Source organism: Lytechinus variegatus, chromosome 19 (genome assembly GCF_018143015.1).
Source record: "Lytechinus variegatus isolate NC3 chromosome 19, Lvar_3.0, whole genome shotgun sequence".
Lineage (NCBI taxonomy): Eukaryota > Metazoa > Echinodermata > Echinoidea > Temnopleuroida > Toxopneustidae > Lytechinus > Lytechinus variegatus.
Genome location: NC_054758.1, coordinates 19652341 through 19672624, shown reverse-complemented (window position 1 = coordinate 19672624; position 20284 = coordinate 19652341). Strand labels below are relative to the sequence as shown.

At 35.8% G+C, this 20284-nt stretch overlaps 1 protein-coding gene across 1 annotated transcript; it reads left to right on the top strand.

Annotated features, from left to right (window-relative positions):
* LOC121405710 (complement C2-like) lies at positions 1-11760 on the top strand. Its single transcript, XM_041596631.1, has 7 exons — positions 1-47; positions 3039-3094; positions 7887-8072; positions 9201-9395; positions 9954-10151; positions 10447-10579; positions 11495-11760. The coding sequence occupies exons 1-7, from the start codon at positions 1-3 to the stop codon at positions 11664-11666; spliced, it is 987 nt and encodes a 328-aa protein (XP_041452565.1). The 3' UTR covers positions 11667-11760.
* Positions 11761-20284: the final 8524 nt, after the last annotated feature.

Genomic DNA, 20284 nt, shown 5'->3' with positions numbered 1-20284 from the left:
ATGACTATAGTGTTCAGTTGTGCTTACGGGATTGCGCATCTCCGATGGTACACAATATTTACCACAGAAACATACCAAAATATTCTTCGGATGCCACAAACCAGGTGAGACGTTTAAAGATGATTTTAAGATCGTGAAAAAGTGGTAGGAACATTCATGTTTCAATCTCCAGCAATTTAATATTTAGCTCCAGTAAACATCCTTTGGTATCATTGGTCTGCTTAGACTGCAGTGTGGTTAGGTTAGGTAGGTAGCTGAATAAAACAAAAATGATAATAATAATGGAATTAGCACTATACCTAGGAAAAATATCATTGTTATCAAATCAACAACATTGAAGAGGGCACCCTTGTCCAATTTTGTTTGATATTGTCATATGATTTAATAATAATGTAATAATTATAATGATAATAATCATATTTGAAATTCATAGAGCGCATAATAGTCAAAAGCATCTCTATGCGCTTTACAAAACATATAAAATTATCAATTAATACATTAAGCCTAATTTCAATTATCCATTAAACTAAGCCTTCACCTAAAATATGTCATACAAATTATGATAAATTATATCAATACATAAAAGTTGTATAATTAATCAAAGCTGACAATATTCAACAAGAACATACTATTCTGAACATTATACACATTATTTTGAAAATAAGTAACTTTTAAGAAAAAGATTTGAATAAATTAGTGTTATTGGTGAGTTCATACAAAAAATATTTGTCTGCAACTGGTGAAAAGAGCATGAAATCAAATAACCCACCCCCTCTCATATGCGAATATGTCTTAGATGTGTACATCTATATGACGTCATAATCTCATTGCGACATTCCTCAGAGGCTAAAAAAATGCATATAAACAAAGTTGTCAGAAACGTGTCAGCCTCTGATATTGATGTGCAATGACGTCAGCACATAAAGTATATAGAAATCCCTTGCCCATGTTTAAGAACTTTTATAAAATAAAATTTCCAGTTGCTATTGTAAGACAATCCGAATCAGCAAAGCAAGCTCAATGATAACATTTTACCATCATGCAAGATCATTATAATCATTATACTTTGAAAAAAAACTTACCATTACTTTTATTTAAAATGATTAATGTCTCTGTATACATAGGTCCGAAGCAAATAAATTCGAAAATTTATTAATGAAATAGTCAATCAACGTCAAGCTGTCAGACGGCAGATGGGAACTGTTCCTTGTGAATGATGTGTGCATACGCCATTTCCAAGGAAGTAATTCATTTAAACTTCTTTCATCAAATTGGATACTGTGAGCATAATAGTGGGATCTCTCTAAATTATACCAGCTCGTACGACATGACATTCGTGCTCAATTGCGCTTATTCCTTCCTGAATGTAATCTCCAAATCTACACATTAGCCAATACTACCCCAAAATATTCGTCGGATGTCACAAACCATGTGAGACATTTAATCATGAAGAGACGGAAGGAAATAAGCGCAGAAAGCAGAATCAAACTTATTTTCGCAACTCCCTTCAAGCTATCTGCAATAGATTTGGTCGTGTAATCCACTCAAATTTTTGGAGGGTTGGGGGTTTGAAAAGAAATGTTCCCTATAACCTCAAAAACACTGATAATTTTACGTCGAGGACGCAATTTTCGTCAATCACATCCCCTCCGAGAAGAATTTTTAAAAAGCAGTATCCCAAGAATCTACTTCCTGTGATAATAAATGGTTCATTTTGTCTATCATGTCTATTGCTAAATGTCCAACCCATTGACAGAGAAATCGCCTGAAGTTTCGAGCAAATGTTTCTAGATAACTTGTTTGACCATTTCTTTCTGGAGCGTTATGGTCCAGTCGATTAGTCTTCTGAATTTAAAACAGAGGGCCCGCGGTTTCGAATCCCGGCCATGGCGTAATTTCCTTTAGCAAGAAATGTATCCACATTGTGCTGCACTCAACCCAGGTGAGGTGAATGGGTACCCTGCAGAATTAATTCTTTGAATGCAATGGGCACTGAAAGGCAGTTCGAGCTGAAGCTAAAGGTAGAAATAATAACAATGCGCCTCAGGTGCCATGAGCCTAATAACACCAGGAGAGCTAAAGATATTAGTTCGACCCAACCCATTCGATTTTTTTTTTCACTTTGATATTGCTGATTGGCAAAAGTGTATGAATATGATTCAAATCTAACACTGATTCTAGAAATAGTAACTACTGAACTTTCTTTGCCCAAATTCGGAAGATATATCAATGATTTGGTACTATTTTTAGACTGGCGGAAGAATTGGGGCTATTTTACTGTTTCTGTTGATGAATTTGATCCCATCATATATGTAGTTATCTTCATAAATGGCGATTCATTTTTAAAATGAGCTGGCTACAATACCTTTCTCTGGTCATGCTGGTCAGATATAGAATGTCAGATATTTATCCTATCCAAAGGTAGTAAACATTCGACCCTCTAATTTCACATTTATTTTTTCATGAATTTTTGTTAAGTGCCATTTTAACACACAAGTCTATGGGGGAATGTTTTACGCGCGTGACACTGTTATTCTACATGTTCTATATTAGTAGGTCCTACCAAATTAAACATCTTCGAGGAATGAACATATTAATAAAAATAGAGAAATTAAATATCGCGCTTGCTAAATGATTGTTCGTGAAAAAGGGCACAACAGCTAACCAATCGGCTACTAGCATGACTAGTTATATATTTAGATATAGATTATTTTTAGATAGATGGCGATAGACAAATGTCCGATATTTTATTACCTCAATGGTTTGACCAAAAACGTGCGGGTAAATACCTGTTTTTCAGTCGTTTCAGCTGTTGACTGTTTCTTCAAAGCTGATGCATTTGGCTTGTGATTTTTTCTTAGGGTTTTTTTTTTTCTAAACAGCTACATCATGTATTTTTTACTTCAAAAAATTTTCATTTGATACACGACTTGACATAGGAAAAAAAAGAAAAAAAAATGAGTATTGATAAAACAGCCCGATCACTATGACGAGCGTGTAAAGTTTTTTTTTACATTACGATATATATTCGTCGATACCACGTACGATTCAGTGTCAAACACATACCAATTATTCGTTAGATATCACAAAACAGGTGAGATAAATTATAATAACATATGATAATAAGAATAATAATATAATAATAATACAATAATATATAATATTCCATGCATTTGCTAAAACCTACAAACTGTGATAAGCTAATTGGGTTCAACAGTCCCGCTGTATTGTGATTTTTTTTTCAAGGCGATTACGAAATTACGTGCGTTACTTTGATTTGAATCAGGTATGAAGTAAGCATTTTGATGATTTAAAATCAAAATGACGTTCTGGTATTGTTATTATGCTTTTAATCCTTTGAATAGAAAACCATTTGAACTTCACAGAAGAAACGTTCTTATATCAATTAAGATGATTGCAGTTGAAAACTTGTGTTTCAATAGCAAATGACTGTACCCTTAATAACTTTGCCAAAAGGGATTGGTCGCCCTTTGTACTGCGCACATTTTACTAAAACTTCCGTGCATTACCGATTATGAGCAGAAAAAAACTTACCTCACTTTTCATCTGAATCAATAGTGTACTTTTTCCAATCTTATCTCACCCCTTTTTAAAGCAACATAAATATTCATTGACATGATAGAAATCCGTATTTACACATCTACTGAGAACGATATTCAACTGGGGTTATAACCACCCAGTTCCAATTACTAGGCTGCTCCCCAAACCAAATTTTCAAATAATAATGAGCTTACGAAAAGGAAGAAAGTAAATATAATCAAAGGGTGGTTGGGTGTGTTTACTAATCATTTATTTCCGACAGAATCAGTTGCAAAAAGTACATATCAATTACAAATACATAATAAACCAACCTATTGTATTACGGAGGAAAAGTAGAACAACCAATGACATAGCTGCATTTTTTTTTGTCTCACATCCAACTGTCGCCGCATTAATCTGGCCAAGGCATCACATTTCCATACACACCTGAACATGTTGAAGATGTAATCAATAACCAAGGAAATAAAATAAATTACAAGAGCTTAAATCACCGGCTTTCTCGTGGACAGGGAGAGAGTCCGCTAGCATGTTTGAAGTTCCCATGAAATGATTACATAGTATAGAACAGAAATATATCATTTAAAGATGGTGGAAGGAGGGCGGGGCTGGTTAGCCTGTGAATGGTATAAGTCATGACCTCAACCTCTATCACTAATACTTCAACTATTAATAGTATCAGTACTACAGATTCTATCATTACATATTTGTTGCTGGTGTTGGTCGTAGAAGTAGTAGTAGTAGTAGTAATAGTAGTAGTAGTAATAGTGGTAGTAGTAGTAGTAGTAGTAGTAGTAGTAGTAGTAGTAGTAGTAGTAGTAGTAGTAGTAGTAGTAGTAGTAGTAGTAGTAGTAGTAGTAGTATAGTAGTAGTAGTAGTAGTAGTAGTAGTAGTAGTAGTAGTAGTAGTAATAGTAGTAGTAGTAGTAGTAGTAGTAGTAGTAGTAGTAATAGTAGTAGTAGTAGTAGTAGTAGTAGTAGTAGTAGTAGTAGTAGTAGTAGTAGTAGTAGTAGTAGTAGTAGTAGTAGTAGTAGTAGTAGTAGTAGTAGTAGTAGTAGTAGTAGTAGTATTCGTCATCGACGTACTCCCCTTCCTCCACTTCCTCCAGTATTAAAGACTAATCTTACAGAACATGGCTAATACATGTACTTTTGCTGCTACAACTCTACTACTACTGCTAATACTACATCTCGTACTTTTACTGTTATTACTCCTGTAAGTACCACTACTTCTACCTCCACTACCACTTCTTCAACTACTACTCTGCCGTACTTTGGCCAAAGGAAGCAAGTTACAAAAGTATCATTTGTTGTAAATGAGCAATGTGTGTTCGTCATTTACATAGGACTCTTCAATATCCGTCCATAGAACTACCATGTCTTCCCAACGTGCAACATACAAAGGGTGTTCCAGAGACAACACTAACTCAAATCCGACTCATGTGTCACTTGCTTCCTTTTGTCAAAGTTGGGCAGTACTCCCTCTACTACTCCGACTACTACAAAAACTATTACAACCATCATTTCACTACTACTATTTTTTCCTTCTTCTTCTTCTTTATTATTATTCTACTACTACTACTACTACTACTACTACTATACTACAAACACTGCATGCATTTCTATCATTACTACCATCCTTACTACTACTACTACCCATATTCCAGATTCGACTTCTGATTTCATTATACTGTACTTCCCCTCCTTTCCTCATCCTCCTAATACCAGTCAACGTAGGAAAATTTCCCCGATATTCTCAATATTGGAAGTTTAAAGATTATCGAGAGCTTGTACTTTTTTATATCAAAGAACAAATTTTATATCCAGGAAATACTTAGATTAAACAATTTAAGCAATCAAAATGGGCTTTGTGTACAGTTGGTCAATATCACTCAGTTTACATGGTTTATGTAATTGAATGCATACCACCTCGTACACTATGGCCATGGTGCAGAGTTGCCCTAATATGATTTCGGAACTCGAAGAACCTGTTCATTTTTATTCACGGTCAGGCAAATACCAAGCATTTTTAAATGCCACAAACCAGGTGAGACGTTTGGTTAAAAGCTTTGTATTAAACGTTATATAAATGTTAAATATTATTATTGTTATTATTATTTGATTATTGCTATTTCTATCATTATTATCATTGTTATTATCATTATTATTGAGATTATGTTTTTTGAACTTACGTGCGTCTCGCGGCGAAGTTCCATTAAGGCAACAACTGTACCATGGTTGTTTGATGCCAAGTTCAAAACTCCAGAAAAATCCAGATCACACTTTTTAGACGTGTTAAACTAAACCTAATCTCAATTTGACTTGTAATGCTGTTTTCCCCCCATTATTGATTTTTTTTTCGAGCTCAATATTTTGTTTTATAAAGATGCACAGGACATACATACACTGCGATCATACATGTAAGTGCGTGACTGCCAAGAATATCATAAGACAGGCTTCATACTCTCATATTTTGAAAATAATCCTCATAATAAGCCGATAAACTCCAGTTTTAGACAAGTTTCCTTGTCTGTCGTTTCTTTGCTGACGAGTTTTATGTGAATGAATATCATATTCTTCTAGAAGTGATGCGGCTTGCCAGACTGGGCTGAGTATATTGTACAATCGATAGAGAATAGTGATAGCTTGCTTGCACAAACTCCACACTGCATACATTTGAAAAGTTCTTCTTATAGTAAACTATGAGAGTGATTTAAGCTTACCCGAAGCCGACCAACATGTAATTTTTATACCAATAAAAGATTAAGACGTGAATGGTCATTTCAAGGGCCCGATGAGGATAAGGGAAATGAAAATTATGGGAGACCGAACCCCTTCCCCCCCCAAAAAAAAAAAAATCTCTCACCTTAATTCCACGTGAAAATGCGTTTGTGTGCATATGGAGCTCGCACACATCCAAAACAAAAATTAACAACGACCGGATCTACAGCATACACGGACAATCTTGCCGGTCAGCAAGAAAGAAGAAAACACTTCTTGGTAAAAACATCAAATAACCCATCGTAAGCACACATATCTCACAAATGTAAGTCATGAAAATGCCATTCATAGTATAAACTACATGCATTATCAACAATTGTACATAGGGTTTCGGGTTATATTACTTTCAAACTTAAAAAAAAACACATTACAAAGTTTTTCCATAGCTCTTGTATTGTTTTCTGTTCACGGCTGGTGACTCAAGGCATGACGCGACGTCAAACCAACTGGAAAATTTAGGATGAGGAGTTTTGAAGCTCATGGAAGACGCTATTTGGGGGTATTTCAATCGAGGATATCAAGACGCCGGAAGATTTTTTGAAATTTTAATGTGTCGACGAACAGTTCATAAAAGATGTAGGCTTTTCTTCGATACCAAATTTATGGATTTTTATTTGCGTCTTATATCAACTTTAACTCACCAGACTGTTTTGCTAAAATAAAGTCTGATATACCATGACACTCTAAATGTCTGTTGTGTGTGTGCGTTATAACCCGCTCCCTTCGTGAAAAGTGTGCGGGGGATATAGTGTGGTTGTGCTGTATGTTATATTGTGTATGTATGTTATCAATAGTTGATTTTTGTCAATTGCGAGGGTTCTCCACCATGTCTTGAACAAGTTCGAGAATTATGGGTTTTAATTGCTTACATAACTTTTAATTGCTTACATAACCCCTTAACTCGCCAAACTGTTTAATAACTTTGATATACCATCACCCTTGAAATATATGTTGTGTGTGTGCGTTATATTCTCCCCCTTTCATGAAAAGTGTTCTGGGGGCATAGTGGTTTGTAGCATGTTATATTACATCTGTATGTTGTCATTTTTTGTATTATTATCTTTTTTGGTCAATTGCGAGTGTTCTCCAACATGTCGTGAACAAGTTAGGGAATAACGTAGATGTTAAGCACTAGCAGTAATGATAATCCGGACATTAATTTTTCAGGCGATCATTACAAACGTTTCTAAGCGGACACTTTCCTGGCCATGAAATCAATTATAAAATAAAAAAAATAGAAAGTCATTTTGATAAGCAAATAAATCGCCAATTCTTAAAAAAAGGCAGTGCGCAATATGAAAGTACAATTTAATGAAAAAAAATACAATTTTACAGTCAGTGAGTAGAAGTTATTATAAAGAGAAATATGGCATTGGTCAGATGTCACGGGGGGAGTGGGTAACATCGATTTAACAGAAAGGATTCCAAGAAGTAATATTGACACTTTGTTTATTTAATTTATATTTGCATGTTGTTTAACACGCGCATTCCATGAAATTGAAAAAAAATTAAACCAATACCTTTTTGTTTTTATTATATTCCTTATAGGAGCTATTAATTGCAGCGCTCCATACATTCCTCACGATGCATCGGTGGAACATCTTCGTCTCAACTATGCATTCGGTGACAGAATTAATGTGACGTGTGATGCAAGTGATGCTTACTTTACTCTTCAATGTCATAACAAAGGCTTGTGGAGCGGACCTGTCGTTTCCTGTCCAAGTCCCGCTGCAGGTATTGGCGATTTATTATTATTGTACATGTAATCATTTGATCACTGTTATAATCATTATTAGTATTATCATTATTATTATTACTACTACTACTGCTACTTCTACCACCACTGCTACCATTATACAAATGTATTGTTGGTATCCACTCCAATATTTATGGGAATACAGATATTATCATTTTTTTTTACATATACATGATTATGTGCACTATTTTACTTTTTAGTTTAATGTCATTTAAAGGGGAAGTTCACCCTGACAAAAAGTTTATTGTAAAAATAGCAGAAAAATTAATAAAAAATATTGCCGAAGGTTTGAGAAAAATTCATCAAATAATTAAAAACTTATTAGAATTTCAATTATTTGATTTGTGACGTCATATGCGAGCAGCATTCCTCCATAGCGAATGGTAAAAAATCAATGAAAAGTCATTTTCTTAGAAAATTGAAATTGGTTTTCACTGTACCTTTTGTATGTCAATATACAAATCACTTCACACCCGATCATGAATAGAAAACAAAATTAAGTCATTAGGAGCCACTCAAAATTTGAAATTCATGCATTTTTTATTACATAACACACGGGGCAGCTGCTCGTTTATGACGTCACAAATCCAAAACTTTGAACTCTCATAGCTTTCTTACTCTTTAACGGATTTTCCTCAAACCTTCACCAATATCTTTTACTATTTTTTCTGCTATTTTTACAACAAAGTTTTCTTCAGGGTGAACTTCCCCTTTAAATCTTATATTTCATATACGTGTTAAATAGAAAAGCTGAAACTCTTTTAGGTATATAACCCTCTTTTTAAATATAGGTGTTGTTTCACTTATTTTACTTTGTTATGATTTGTTATTCTTTTTATTGATTGTATATTGCAATGCATCTCTAAAAACCAGCCATTGGCTGATCGACGGCTTTTTTACCGTGTTTGATTTAAAAAAAATCATATCAAAATAAACCTCTGAGAAAAAAAAGATACTCCTTGCATGATTGCTATTTTTAATTTCAAGTTGGGGGCTTTCTTCTAAATACATGTACGTCGGCATGTAATGTACCGGCAATATTTCTAATCAATCTTAATTTTGGATCCTTTTGTAATTATGCTACTCGTTTATTGATTTCGTTGCAGTAACCGCTCCCCGCCACGCCTACTGCAGTGCCCCAGCCGTACCACCTCACTCAACCAATCAGAACCCACGTCTCTCATACAAAGAAGGTGACAATATCAACGTGACATGTAACGAGGGTTCTGGATGGTACCCTTTGGAATGTTCTGACGGAATATGGATCGGACAGAATATTGTCTGCCCAAACCCCACCATAGGTAATTGCATATTGACATATCACAGTCTACATTATATTGTGTAATATATTAGGTATATTCATATAAATTATCTTTATGTCTTAAAGGTGTTGGCATCTCATGAAACCACTGGGATCGGTTTTCCCCTTTCTTTTTACCCGATGAATTTAAATATAATGATATAATACATATAATAATGATAATAATAAGACTTGTATATAGCGCACTTTACATCTTGATTAGATGCTGAAGCTGCTTCAGGGAAGAACAACAACTAAAACAATTTACATGTAATACATGTTTGAACAATAAGTCGATGTCTATCAGAAAACACTCTTACATGTAGGCAGGTATGTTTTCAGTTTGCTCTGAAGGTGGTCACCGAAGTCTGGGCTTTCAAACTCTGTGGAAGAGAATTCTACAGGTTTGCAATCTACATCAAATGTAAAACAAGTATAAATAAAAAAAAAATTCTTAAATACCTAGGCGACTTCTCATGATTACCTCCAAGTTAGTTCGGGGACCCATTTTCTGTATTATTTATTTATTCGTAATTTGTGGCTGTTCTACGATCAACAGACTGCAACCAACCAATCATACCCGCCGTTTCATCGCTGGACACCTACAGGTCTCATTACAAGGTCGACGAGGTGGTTAACATCACATGTAATACATCCCCTGATTCCATTCTTTGGGAATGCCACAAAGATGGTCAATGGCGCGGACCAGAAATTCGCTGCCCTGTCTCTCAACCTTTATCTTCCGCTGATACAGCAGGTGAGTATAAATTCCACACTGATCAGACTAAAGTATTTGCAGCATTTTACATGTATGTATATATATGTGTATGTGTGTGTGTATAGTGTGGTACTTTTATCAAGCTTCATTTTGTCCTAAATAATTAATCAGCCACTTTGCATTGATGCACTAAATTGGTTTAGGGAAATGGCCAAGTTGTAAAAAAAAATCAAAGAAATTAAACATTTTTTTTTTATATCGTACGTTCACCTGTTCATTAACAAATGTAAATTACAATGTGACATGAAAATACTTCTTGCCAATTTCTATGCAGGGAGAGTTGGAGAAAAGCCTGTAGAAAAGTGGCACGGACGAGATTTGATAACTACTGGTCTTCTAGTAGCAGCTGTGATCATGTTTGTCCTAGTACTGATGTCCATGGTGGCCTTCTCCATCTCTTTCAAAGGGTAAGAAGAACGCTTGGGAACAACCATCATAATTGATTTTTTTTGGCTCTGTAGAACCCGGGACCGACGTGGTACAGCATATAAAACCACTAGGTTGTCGAGATGGTCAAACATCCAACTAGCGATGAAAATGTAAAAAATGAATACCCCCCCCCCCTTTTGGTCTTAATCACTTGTTAGTAGATCTATTCCGACTGAAGTCTTTTGCTAGAATATATTCAAAACGTTAATCGACTATCACATTAAGCTGATGCTGATTTAATTTATGCTTAATCAAGAGGTTTGGTATTTAAGTTCATTGATCTTTGATTAATATGTTGATCATTAAAAAAACACAAGATTTGCAAAATACGTCAACAATCTTTGCCGCAAGCATGAACCCGTGGTGCCTTGGTGAAACCATTTTTTCCTTTGTGCTTGGAAACTGTTTCCGTTTTCAACTCGCAAGGATATGATGGCTGTTGCATATCTTCTTTGTGGTGAGCGAGTGACTGTTTACCCGACCCTTCTTTCATTTCACAATTATTATAAATACATTTGTTTTGCCACCAATATCTCATCTATCCCATCCGGTTATCAATTATGCCGTTATCGTCGTATCAAAGGTATACGAATATGTTGTGAATTCTTCTTCGACAGATGACACTCTGGATCAGCAGATGCTCTGAATACATTAACTTACACCAACTCTTCGTGCAACGTTGTCATACACCGTTCTTTTTGGTTGGATTTTCAGCTCTTAATTGCACTATCTTGCATCCCATCTCTTGACTACTTAACAAGTTCGGAAAATGGCTTTGTGTTCACATCAATGTTATCAGTACTTCACAATATGTAGTGAATTATTCCTTACACTGTACATATTCGTCACGATATGAAACATTTGTTTTCTTATTTTTGACGTCTCAATGACAGGTGGCACTCTGGATCAGCTAAAGATGATAAAAACGCCGACCGAGGACCACTCCCGGATGTTCCTGGAGGATACGCAGATTACCTTGTGGGAGAAAAGTCACTGTATACCGAACCATACTTGAAACCAAGCAGCATTCCACAGGGATATGAGACCTACGAAAAACCGATGTAATTGACGTTATTTTGTTTTAGGAGAGTAGAAACCGGAACCGCCACTATAAAGCAGAACTGTCGAATGGAATATATGATGTTGAATGGTATGAGTTATATAGTTATTCCACCCATGGCTAAGAAGCCCAATTCTCAAGCCCAATTCTCAAGCCCAATTCTCAACCAGTTATCATTCTTAACATGCTTTAAGGATAACTGGGGCCGTTTCGTAAAGCCTTTCGTGAATGCCTGGTCACACCGCCCGAGCGTTGTTGGAGCGGTCGTGGAGCGGTAGGGAGAGGGGTCGAATTTCGCTCACAAAATTGGGGGAAAGTAAAAAATCGAAAACAAAATAAAAACAATCGAAATCGAAAATGGTGAACGGGAGCGAGCGGTGATGATTTTTTTCTCTGCGCTCCACGACCGCTCCAACAACGCTTGGGCGGTGTGACCATGCCTTTAAGAACGACTGGTGAACCTTCCGCACTGAATAACCAACAATGAACATTTAATGTTGAATATCATAGAAAGGATCACCAGTCGTTCTCACTGTAGCTCATGACTTACGAACAACTTTATAAAAAAATACACCAGGTCAAGAATTGATTCTATTAAAATACTTTTATGAAAAGAATTAAATAAATAATTGTGTGAAAATACGGATAACAATCCTCAAATATTTGAATTGATTGTTGTGACTTGGGTATCAAATGATTATAATTTTATGTTCCCTTACTGTAAGCATGCTTGCCGGATTAGTGAAATAAACATTGGCACCATTAATACTGCAACTAAGTTAACAGATTAATATATCAGCCTCCTTGGTTTTATCTAGTTAAAATCACGAGGGTGAAAGGAAGCTATTAATATTTACACAGAGTTGTCATGTTTTGGCTGCCACATTGTAGTTGTGCCAAAAACAATGATAAAAGTTATATCCATAACGTATAATGTTATACTTACATTAAAAAAGAAAAAAAAAATATTCTTGTTTGACATGACATTTTGGATTATAAATTCATTCTTGAATGTGAATCAAAGATGAAATTTATAATCATTCATATTTGTATTGAGGGTTTTTTTCAAATGTATATTTAAACAAGTAATGTCTTATTTAATATTCGGATTATCTTTGGCTTTTAGTAAATCCTGAATTACTAAGTGCTTATATGGTATACTAATTATGCCACTGTTTGCTATCCTTGGAAATCAGATAAGGAACTGACACATGATTTTGTTTGGAAGATTTGCAGTCTTGGCAATTGTATTATTCACAATATTAAAATTCATTCATTTATTCACTTGATATAATTGAAATATTCATGTATCGAAAAAGAAACATTTTAATGTACACTTAACTAAAACGATGAAATGATCAGATGTGATGAGGACACAACGAAGGAACATAAAAAGAAAAGAAATATAGGGAAAGAGGGGTCCATTTAAAGTCAAATTAACAATGCCAGAGCTGCAAGGTAGGTCTGTATAATACTTGTTCAAAGTTGCAAAAAAATGCACCCCAAAATGGAGACTGTGAATATCCTGGACTTTATTTCTCAAAAGCAACCATACTTTTACTATTCTGGTTACGATTTTGAAGGCGAGAACAGTTGAATACTTCATTTTGATTGTTAGTTTATTCTATTCTTGTGTAAGAATCGGTGAATGGGATATGTTAGAACATTTAATTATTATAAGTGTTATTAACATTTTCTACTTCATGTGCTATGTCACAGTGGCAAAATTCTTATTTGGAGTCATGATCACAGTAATTTATGTTACTACATGTAGACCTGCAAAGTAAACCGTGATCGTTGCCATAACGATTGATATTTTCCCTAGATATAAGTGCTTTCGAGCTTTGGTACAACAGTGTCATCCAAAAGAGAATGTGTAGTCTATGTGTACTCTAATTATTTATATATATATTATCCAAATGCACTTCATTATTTTTCATAATCTGATCCCATCGTAAGAACAGATGGTTATAAACTCTTTTTGCACTTTCTTTCCCAAATAACAAATAATTTAGTCAGAAATTATGAACTATGGTAGTAAGACAAAGTAAGCAGAAAATAATGAAATACACAGAAAAGAACGCATGGATTCAGTGTAAACCTGATTGACTTAGTTGTTAATGATGGATACGGTTTTAAGCTAAAATATGTGTATTCTTCATGTAACACAAAATAAAATGAAGTAATAGAAAAAATGATATACGTCTTCATATTTGGTCGTGTGTTGTAATCCTAGACCCTCATTTTTAATAGAGTAGCGTAGAATCATCTCACCAAATTCATACTGTAATTTGGGAAAATTTATTTTTAAAAAGAAGGGCCAATCCTCAGGAAAATAAGGTGTTGTTCACCATTCCAGTTAGTAAACCTAGTAAACTGCCAATTGGGTCCACACCCTATGTATTTTGTGTGTGGTCTCATGCGACATGGTCGAATTCTAGTTCGTCTCCTAACCAGTTGGTCTAATCTAATCACCACTTAGCCCATGTGCCATTTTGTCCTACACTGTTAGAAAATTTATCCTTAAAATAAAAGAAGTTCCTGCAGCAGAGTCTCGAGATCATCTGTAATCTTATTGAATTGCGTAATCTTACAGGAATTTGGTGTATGGAATCTTACAAATTTCCTTGAATAAAACACCATTTTCCCCTTTTTTTAACAGACCTGTTATGTTAAATTGCAGAAAAATTCCTGTTTTATGAATTTACAGAATGATTCTGTTATTGCTTTCTGCAAAATCTTCTGTTTATTTTCTGTAAAATCACGGTTTTTTTAACAGTGTATGTATGCGTGCAGATAGGCTGTTATATTTTGTACGGTTTTATAGTCTTTGTCTAAACGTCACCTGCTTTTTCATGATTTAAAAAGTGCAGACACAGTGGAAATTACCGTCTAGGCATAATGCTCAAATAGCATTTAGACAAAATGGCCCGTATTCTAGAGTAAGGTTTAACTTATACCGTGGTTTAACTCTGTACTAATATTATGGGAAGCCAAAAGTGTCAAAATTTTTATTAAGGTGTATGTTTCTAATGTTAACTGTGCTCTTTCCTGATTCACTGATCAATGGTGCAGACAATAATCTGTTCATACTTCGTACACAATTATGAATGATTTGAGAGCCAAACGAGCTGAAATATTATATCTCTACTGTTAGTGATTTATGTAACAATTGGCTATCCATACTTAAACAACCACTTTAGATTTGAGTTTAAGTTAAACCCGACTTCAGGAATACGGGCCATAGAGTATTGGCCAAAAGTGGTGGTTGGAACAAGCGGTTATTAAGCATTAATTATCAGACTTTAACAAACTTCCAAACACTTCTGTATTAACAAAGAAAAAACCTGATCATTACGCAGGTCTGGTAGAAGTCAAACGGTCATATGGCAGTGAAGATTAAGATGCCCGCGAAAGCGATTATTTTCCCACAATTTAAAACCTTACAGAAAAAGGCCTAATGTGAGAAAACGAAATGTTTACTTTCCCTGGTTGGCAAAGACTCACTTCTTGAGACGTTTCCAATCGAGAGCAATATATTTTGAAATTAAATTTCTAGTCTTCGATCGTTTTTCGAAATTGTCAGACTACAGCACACTTGCCGTCTGAAATTGAAACTAGGGTGCAAAGCTGCAAAGCCATCCGAATACACGTATTAGGATGGTTTCGGGAGTGTTCTGTTCTCCCTCCGCGAATGCGAGAAAATTTGGGAGGGATTTGGAAATATTCGCGGAGGAATTTTGGCTCGTTTTGAAATGTTTCAAAACCAGCTGAAAGCCATCCAAAATACTCCCGAATTTGACAACAAATTTTATTCGGGCCCCATTTGGGACGTATTCGAGGGGCATTCGGATGGATTACAGGGGGCATTCGGACCTATTCGTATCATTAGAGGCGTAACATTAGGATTCGGGTCAACATTAGGATCGTCATTCGGCTGTAAGCGGAGCAATAAGGTCACATTCGGATGGATTCTGGTCACCTTTGGCTAGATTAATGCCACTTTTCAGGTGGCATTCTGCTTTATTGGTAATTACCAAAATTGGTTCGGGACATTTCTTGACGATCCTGTGCTGAATCTGAACCTATTCTGGACCCGTTCGACTCTATTCGGGGAGCTCCCCGAACCAGAGACAAATAGGTTCCACACCCACCGAATCCATCCGACTCAGGCCATATTCGAGCAGAATCGGTTCAAAATTATTCTGGAGAATTCGGTTTTGATGTAACCCCAGCTCGATCAGAATAGCACCAGCATGGTTCCCGCTTCATCGTTAATTCAGCGAGGATATAAACTCATCTTAGTTATGTCTCACATGGGATTAATCCACATTCACGTGGAAGTTACAAACATATTCAAATATTCATCATTGAAGCCTGTGTTATATTAATATCACTGTGTTGGAGAAGGGTACAGTTTCCTTTTAAAAAATCAGCTGTATGATTTACCACATGATGCAGGCATTCGGCTCCGATTCGGACCTGATCGGTATTCAGGCATGAGTAGACGTCATTCTTGCAAACAGCAGTTGGATATTGACAACGACTCGATCCACTCTTTATACAGTGTGCCCCACTAAAAGGGAAACCCGTTTTGAGTGATAGATTTCACAATTATCAAATATGTTTTTACTATAAATTCCATACTCATGGCAAGAGTAGAATCGCATTTCTGATGTGAAAGCAACAGCTTAGCAATTCGTTCACGCATGGCAGATTACAAACAATGAATATTAAGGCATACCAGAAACGATTTGTGCAGGAACTCGCGTTGCGAATCTGAATCCACTCTCATTTCAGGTATCAATGAGAGAATCTTAACAAAGAATACAAAATATATGCTGATGAAGCAATCGTCGAATAAGAACAGTCGTCGTATCACGAACCAATTTTGTAATTTTTTTCTGCGCAATCAGGTTTTGCTATTAAACTTTCAAAATCCTCTTGCTCATTAATGCGAAAATTAGTTGTCTCATATTAGGTACAAAATCACAGAAGAATTATTGAAATATATGATTACGTAAATGAGATATCATAGTTTATTTGCTTTTTAAGGAAAAAATGCATGGGAATCCCGACTTCCTTTTTTTTCTGGGACGCACATTTTCCCCGAAAAAAAAATCTTTTTTTTCATTTATTTACATGAATCCTTAACGTCACAAAGCTTTGATAAAAGTGAGAAAATCATGGTTAATCATGTTAATGCACACTTCTTAAAACAAGTTTACTTGACTTGCGATCTATATATAAAAGTGATGTATGTTATAAATGTTTCAAAAAGCTCATATGAGAACTGTCTACATGTTTTCGTGAATAAGCGAAATGCGGCATTAGAAAAAATACACATTTGACCGATGGGTGAAACGGTTATTAATTCTCCTTTGGGAAACTAAAATATTGTCTGCGACTAGGCCTATGTGTTTTTATTTTCAGATTTCAAGTAACACGGAGATGGGGTAAGAGGGAAAAGAAAGAGACATTTACATAAGAAAACTGGCAAATGAAAAAAAGAGAAACAAAAAAATTGTCAATTTTTTTTCAGACGGCACTTGGGATAAACTGCACTTTAATGTGATAAGTATACAAAGTCTTAGGAGTCAAATCAAATTAGCTCATCATCAGCTTTGACACAGTGAACATTAGAGTGGGATGTCTTTCACTATGCCATCTCGATCACTACGGTAATAGTGTTCATCTTTGCTTACGGGTTTCACATCTCCGGCCCGACAGATTATCTACGAAAACTTACCAAGTATACGTCAGATGCCACAAACCAGGTGAGACGTAACTTTGAATTCGATTTACATCGGTAAACGTGTTTTTTTTTGGCAAATCCTCTCTATAAACCTAGACAATATCAGTGTGTTGAAAAATTTACCGGAAAGTCCGATTATGTTTTCTTTAGCCATTGTTAGCTATGGTAATGAAGTAATGTTTGATCTTCATTAAATTAAATTCAATCGTTATTTACATTTTTAATTTTGATCATGAAAGGAAGGGAAGACCACGGTATCCACATAAATCGTGATATTTTCTAAACAATCAAATCTCAATTTCTTATTCAATTATACTAGTGACTTTGGAAGGTCCTGCCCCCTCCCCCGACGAGTCACAACTCACGCAGGGGACGTATCCCTGCCCCCCCTAACGAGTCAGTCACAACTGATCCAGGACGTGATACCCCCCCCCCTTGAGAAGCCCAATCCTTTGTAATGTAAAATGCAATGAAAACCGACGTGTGTCCCCTCCTTTGAACCTGAAGACATTTTTTTTGCTAGTCAATTATTTTCTGGTAAGAAATACTTTATTGATGTGCGGTTGAAGACTTTTTTTTACTTGTCAAATAAAGAATTTGCACCCCCCCCCCTTTGGAAAATCCAAGGTACGCCAGTGAATGAAATAGTATAGTTTAAGATGTATAGGGAGGGGCCCAGTGGTGATTCTGACAGGCCCCATGCACAAAGCACAACGATTTAGCATGATGAAAATTATTGGTTTTGTAAAGTTCTACACAGCTACAGATTAATCTCGATTCACTCTCCTTGAAATGGGGGCCGGGCATGAAATCCCCAAGGCGACCGATGCTATTTTCGAATCCACTTTTTACTTGTTTCTCTATTGCGTTCTTAGCACCCATCTCCGAAAATATATCACTGACCATGTACCAGTTTGGAGAACAATTAGTAACGGTAGTGATTTTTTACCTGATTGCCGAGAAAGAATAAATGCTTGTAAGCAAGTAACCAGAGGACCGACGGCCTAAGGTCTTCTCCAAGGGAGCTGGTAATGAGGATTTAAATGCCTTATCAAAGGGCACTAGTGCACAAATCGGGAATCGAACCCGGGTCACCGGAAGACAAAACCCCCGCTCTATCGACTGTGCTATCGAGGCTCGAGTTTATACTTTAGTAAAGTTTTCTCCTTTTTTCACTTTTGTGTATGTGTGTGCGTGTAGTTTGTTTTGTTTAGGTTGTTAATGTACTAGACCTAGGGATGTGTTGTTAACATTGCATCGGTGTATGCAGATTTGCAAGGGTCGCATTTTGAATGGCGTCATCATAAGTGTCGACCACGATATGTGATTGCCATTTTGGATTATGTGGGCGTGTTAATGACGGAGGTTATTCTAATTTTCTATACCGCCATGACCATAGTCTTGTCAGACCATTGTTACGTGGCCAGGACCAACTCTACATCTCAGCACACAACAACCTCAACTTCTCCAACTCCTAAGTCACCCCAAATCCTCACAATCGATGACACATCTTTTAAAGACAGGGAAGCCGTGTTTGTGCATTTGATCTCTAGCCGCGAACCTTTTATTACTACTAGTCTACATTAAGACTTGGGTGCGTCACACCTCCACCCTTTAAGAACGAAAGTTATAACAGAACTTTCGTGACAAAATAGTACATAATCAATAGTAAATGTGGTTATTGAGGAATAAAAGTTCCAGACTTATGAAAATTTTGATGCTAAAGCCTTTTGTGCGTGCATTTGTTAAACTCTTTGTGATATCAATATCTTGGTTTAGAATACACTCAATATTTTGTTTAAATAGAACATTCCTTTTGAGAACGTTAGTATCCAAATAATCAAATACATGAACTATGTACTCACTGAGTGATTGAGTAAAATATACTTTAACATCCAAATGAGGGTTTTTGTTTTGAATTTGAGAATCCTCAAAAACCACCAACAACGACAAGTAAAAATACCATTGTATGAAAAATGCAATACAGTTGTACATCATGCTCATTCATTTTTGTCACACAATTTCTTTTAACAAAACACAACCAATATAAGATTGATTAAGACCTGAAACTATATACTTTCTGAAGAAAATCAATGCCATGAAAACGCAACCCCAATTACTTATTTTGGGTACAATTTCTTTGTGTTTTGTTTTAAATTTTGTATCCAAAAAGCTTACAAGCCCCCAGTGACAAAGACTGAGCATAAATGTACATGTATATCTTGATACAAAATAACAAACAGTTTGCAAAAATAAGATCAATGATGGAAGTTAAAGTTCACTTTGGGTTCATTTTGATGAGGTATCAGTTCGCACTTTAGTTAGTGTTCAGTTTGTGATTGTTCAACTTCCAGTTTCCAAGATCAGTTTAAATTGAAGTATATCTGTCAAAGTTCCGATTCATCATTATCAATGTCAAGATCCAGTACATCCGTTGGATTCAAATTCACCATTTCTCAGTTTAGGTTTAAATACAATATTACTCAGCAAATCCACGAGACAAGGTATCCGCGATCACATTGTCCTTTCCGGGTATGTGTTCTATGATAAGATTGTATTCCTGAAGCATCAAGGACCACCTCATCAGCCTAGCGTTCTTGTTCTTCATTCTGTTGAGGAAGGTCAAGGGATTGTGGTCTGTTCTGACCACCAATGGATTGTTCGATATGTAAACATCAAAGTGCTGAAGGCCAAGAATCAGTGCGAGCGTCTCCTTCTCAATAGTGCTATACCTAGCTTGATGGCTATTTAGTTTTTTAGACATGTAGCACACTGGTCGCTCTATCCCATCACCATCTTTTTGAAGAAGAACCCCTCCGACTCCAAGACCACTAGCATCAACTTCCAGCACGAACGTCTTGCTGAAGT

What these genes read in the sequence shown, in the direction of transcription:
- LOC121405710 (XM_041596631.1), top strand. Translation starts at nt 1, where the DNA reads ATGACTATAGTGTTCAGTTGTGCTTACGGGATTGCGCATCTCCGATG. An exon ending in CTGTCCAAGTCCCGCTGCAG is followed by an intron (nt 8,073 to 9,200) that starts GTATTGGCGATT and finishes ATTTCGTTGCAG; the next exon opens with TAACCGCTCCCCGCCACGCC. An exon ending in CTGCCCAAACCCCACCATAG is followed by an intron (nt 9,396 to 9,953) that starts GTAATTGCATAT and finishes TACGATCAACAG; the next exon opens with ACTGCAACCAACCAATCATA.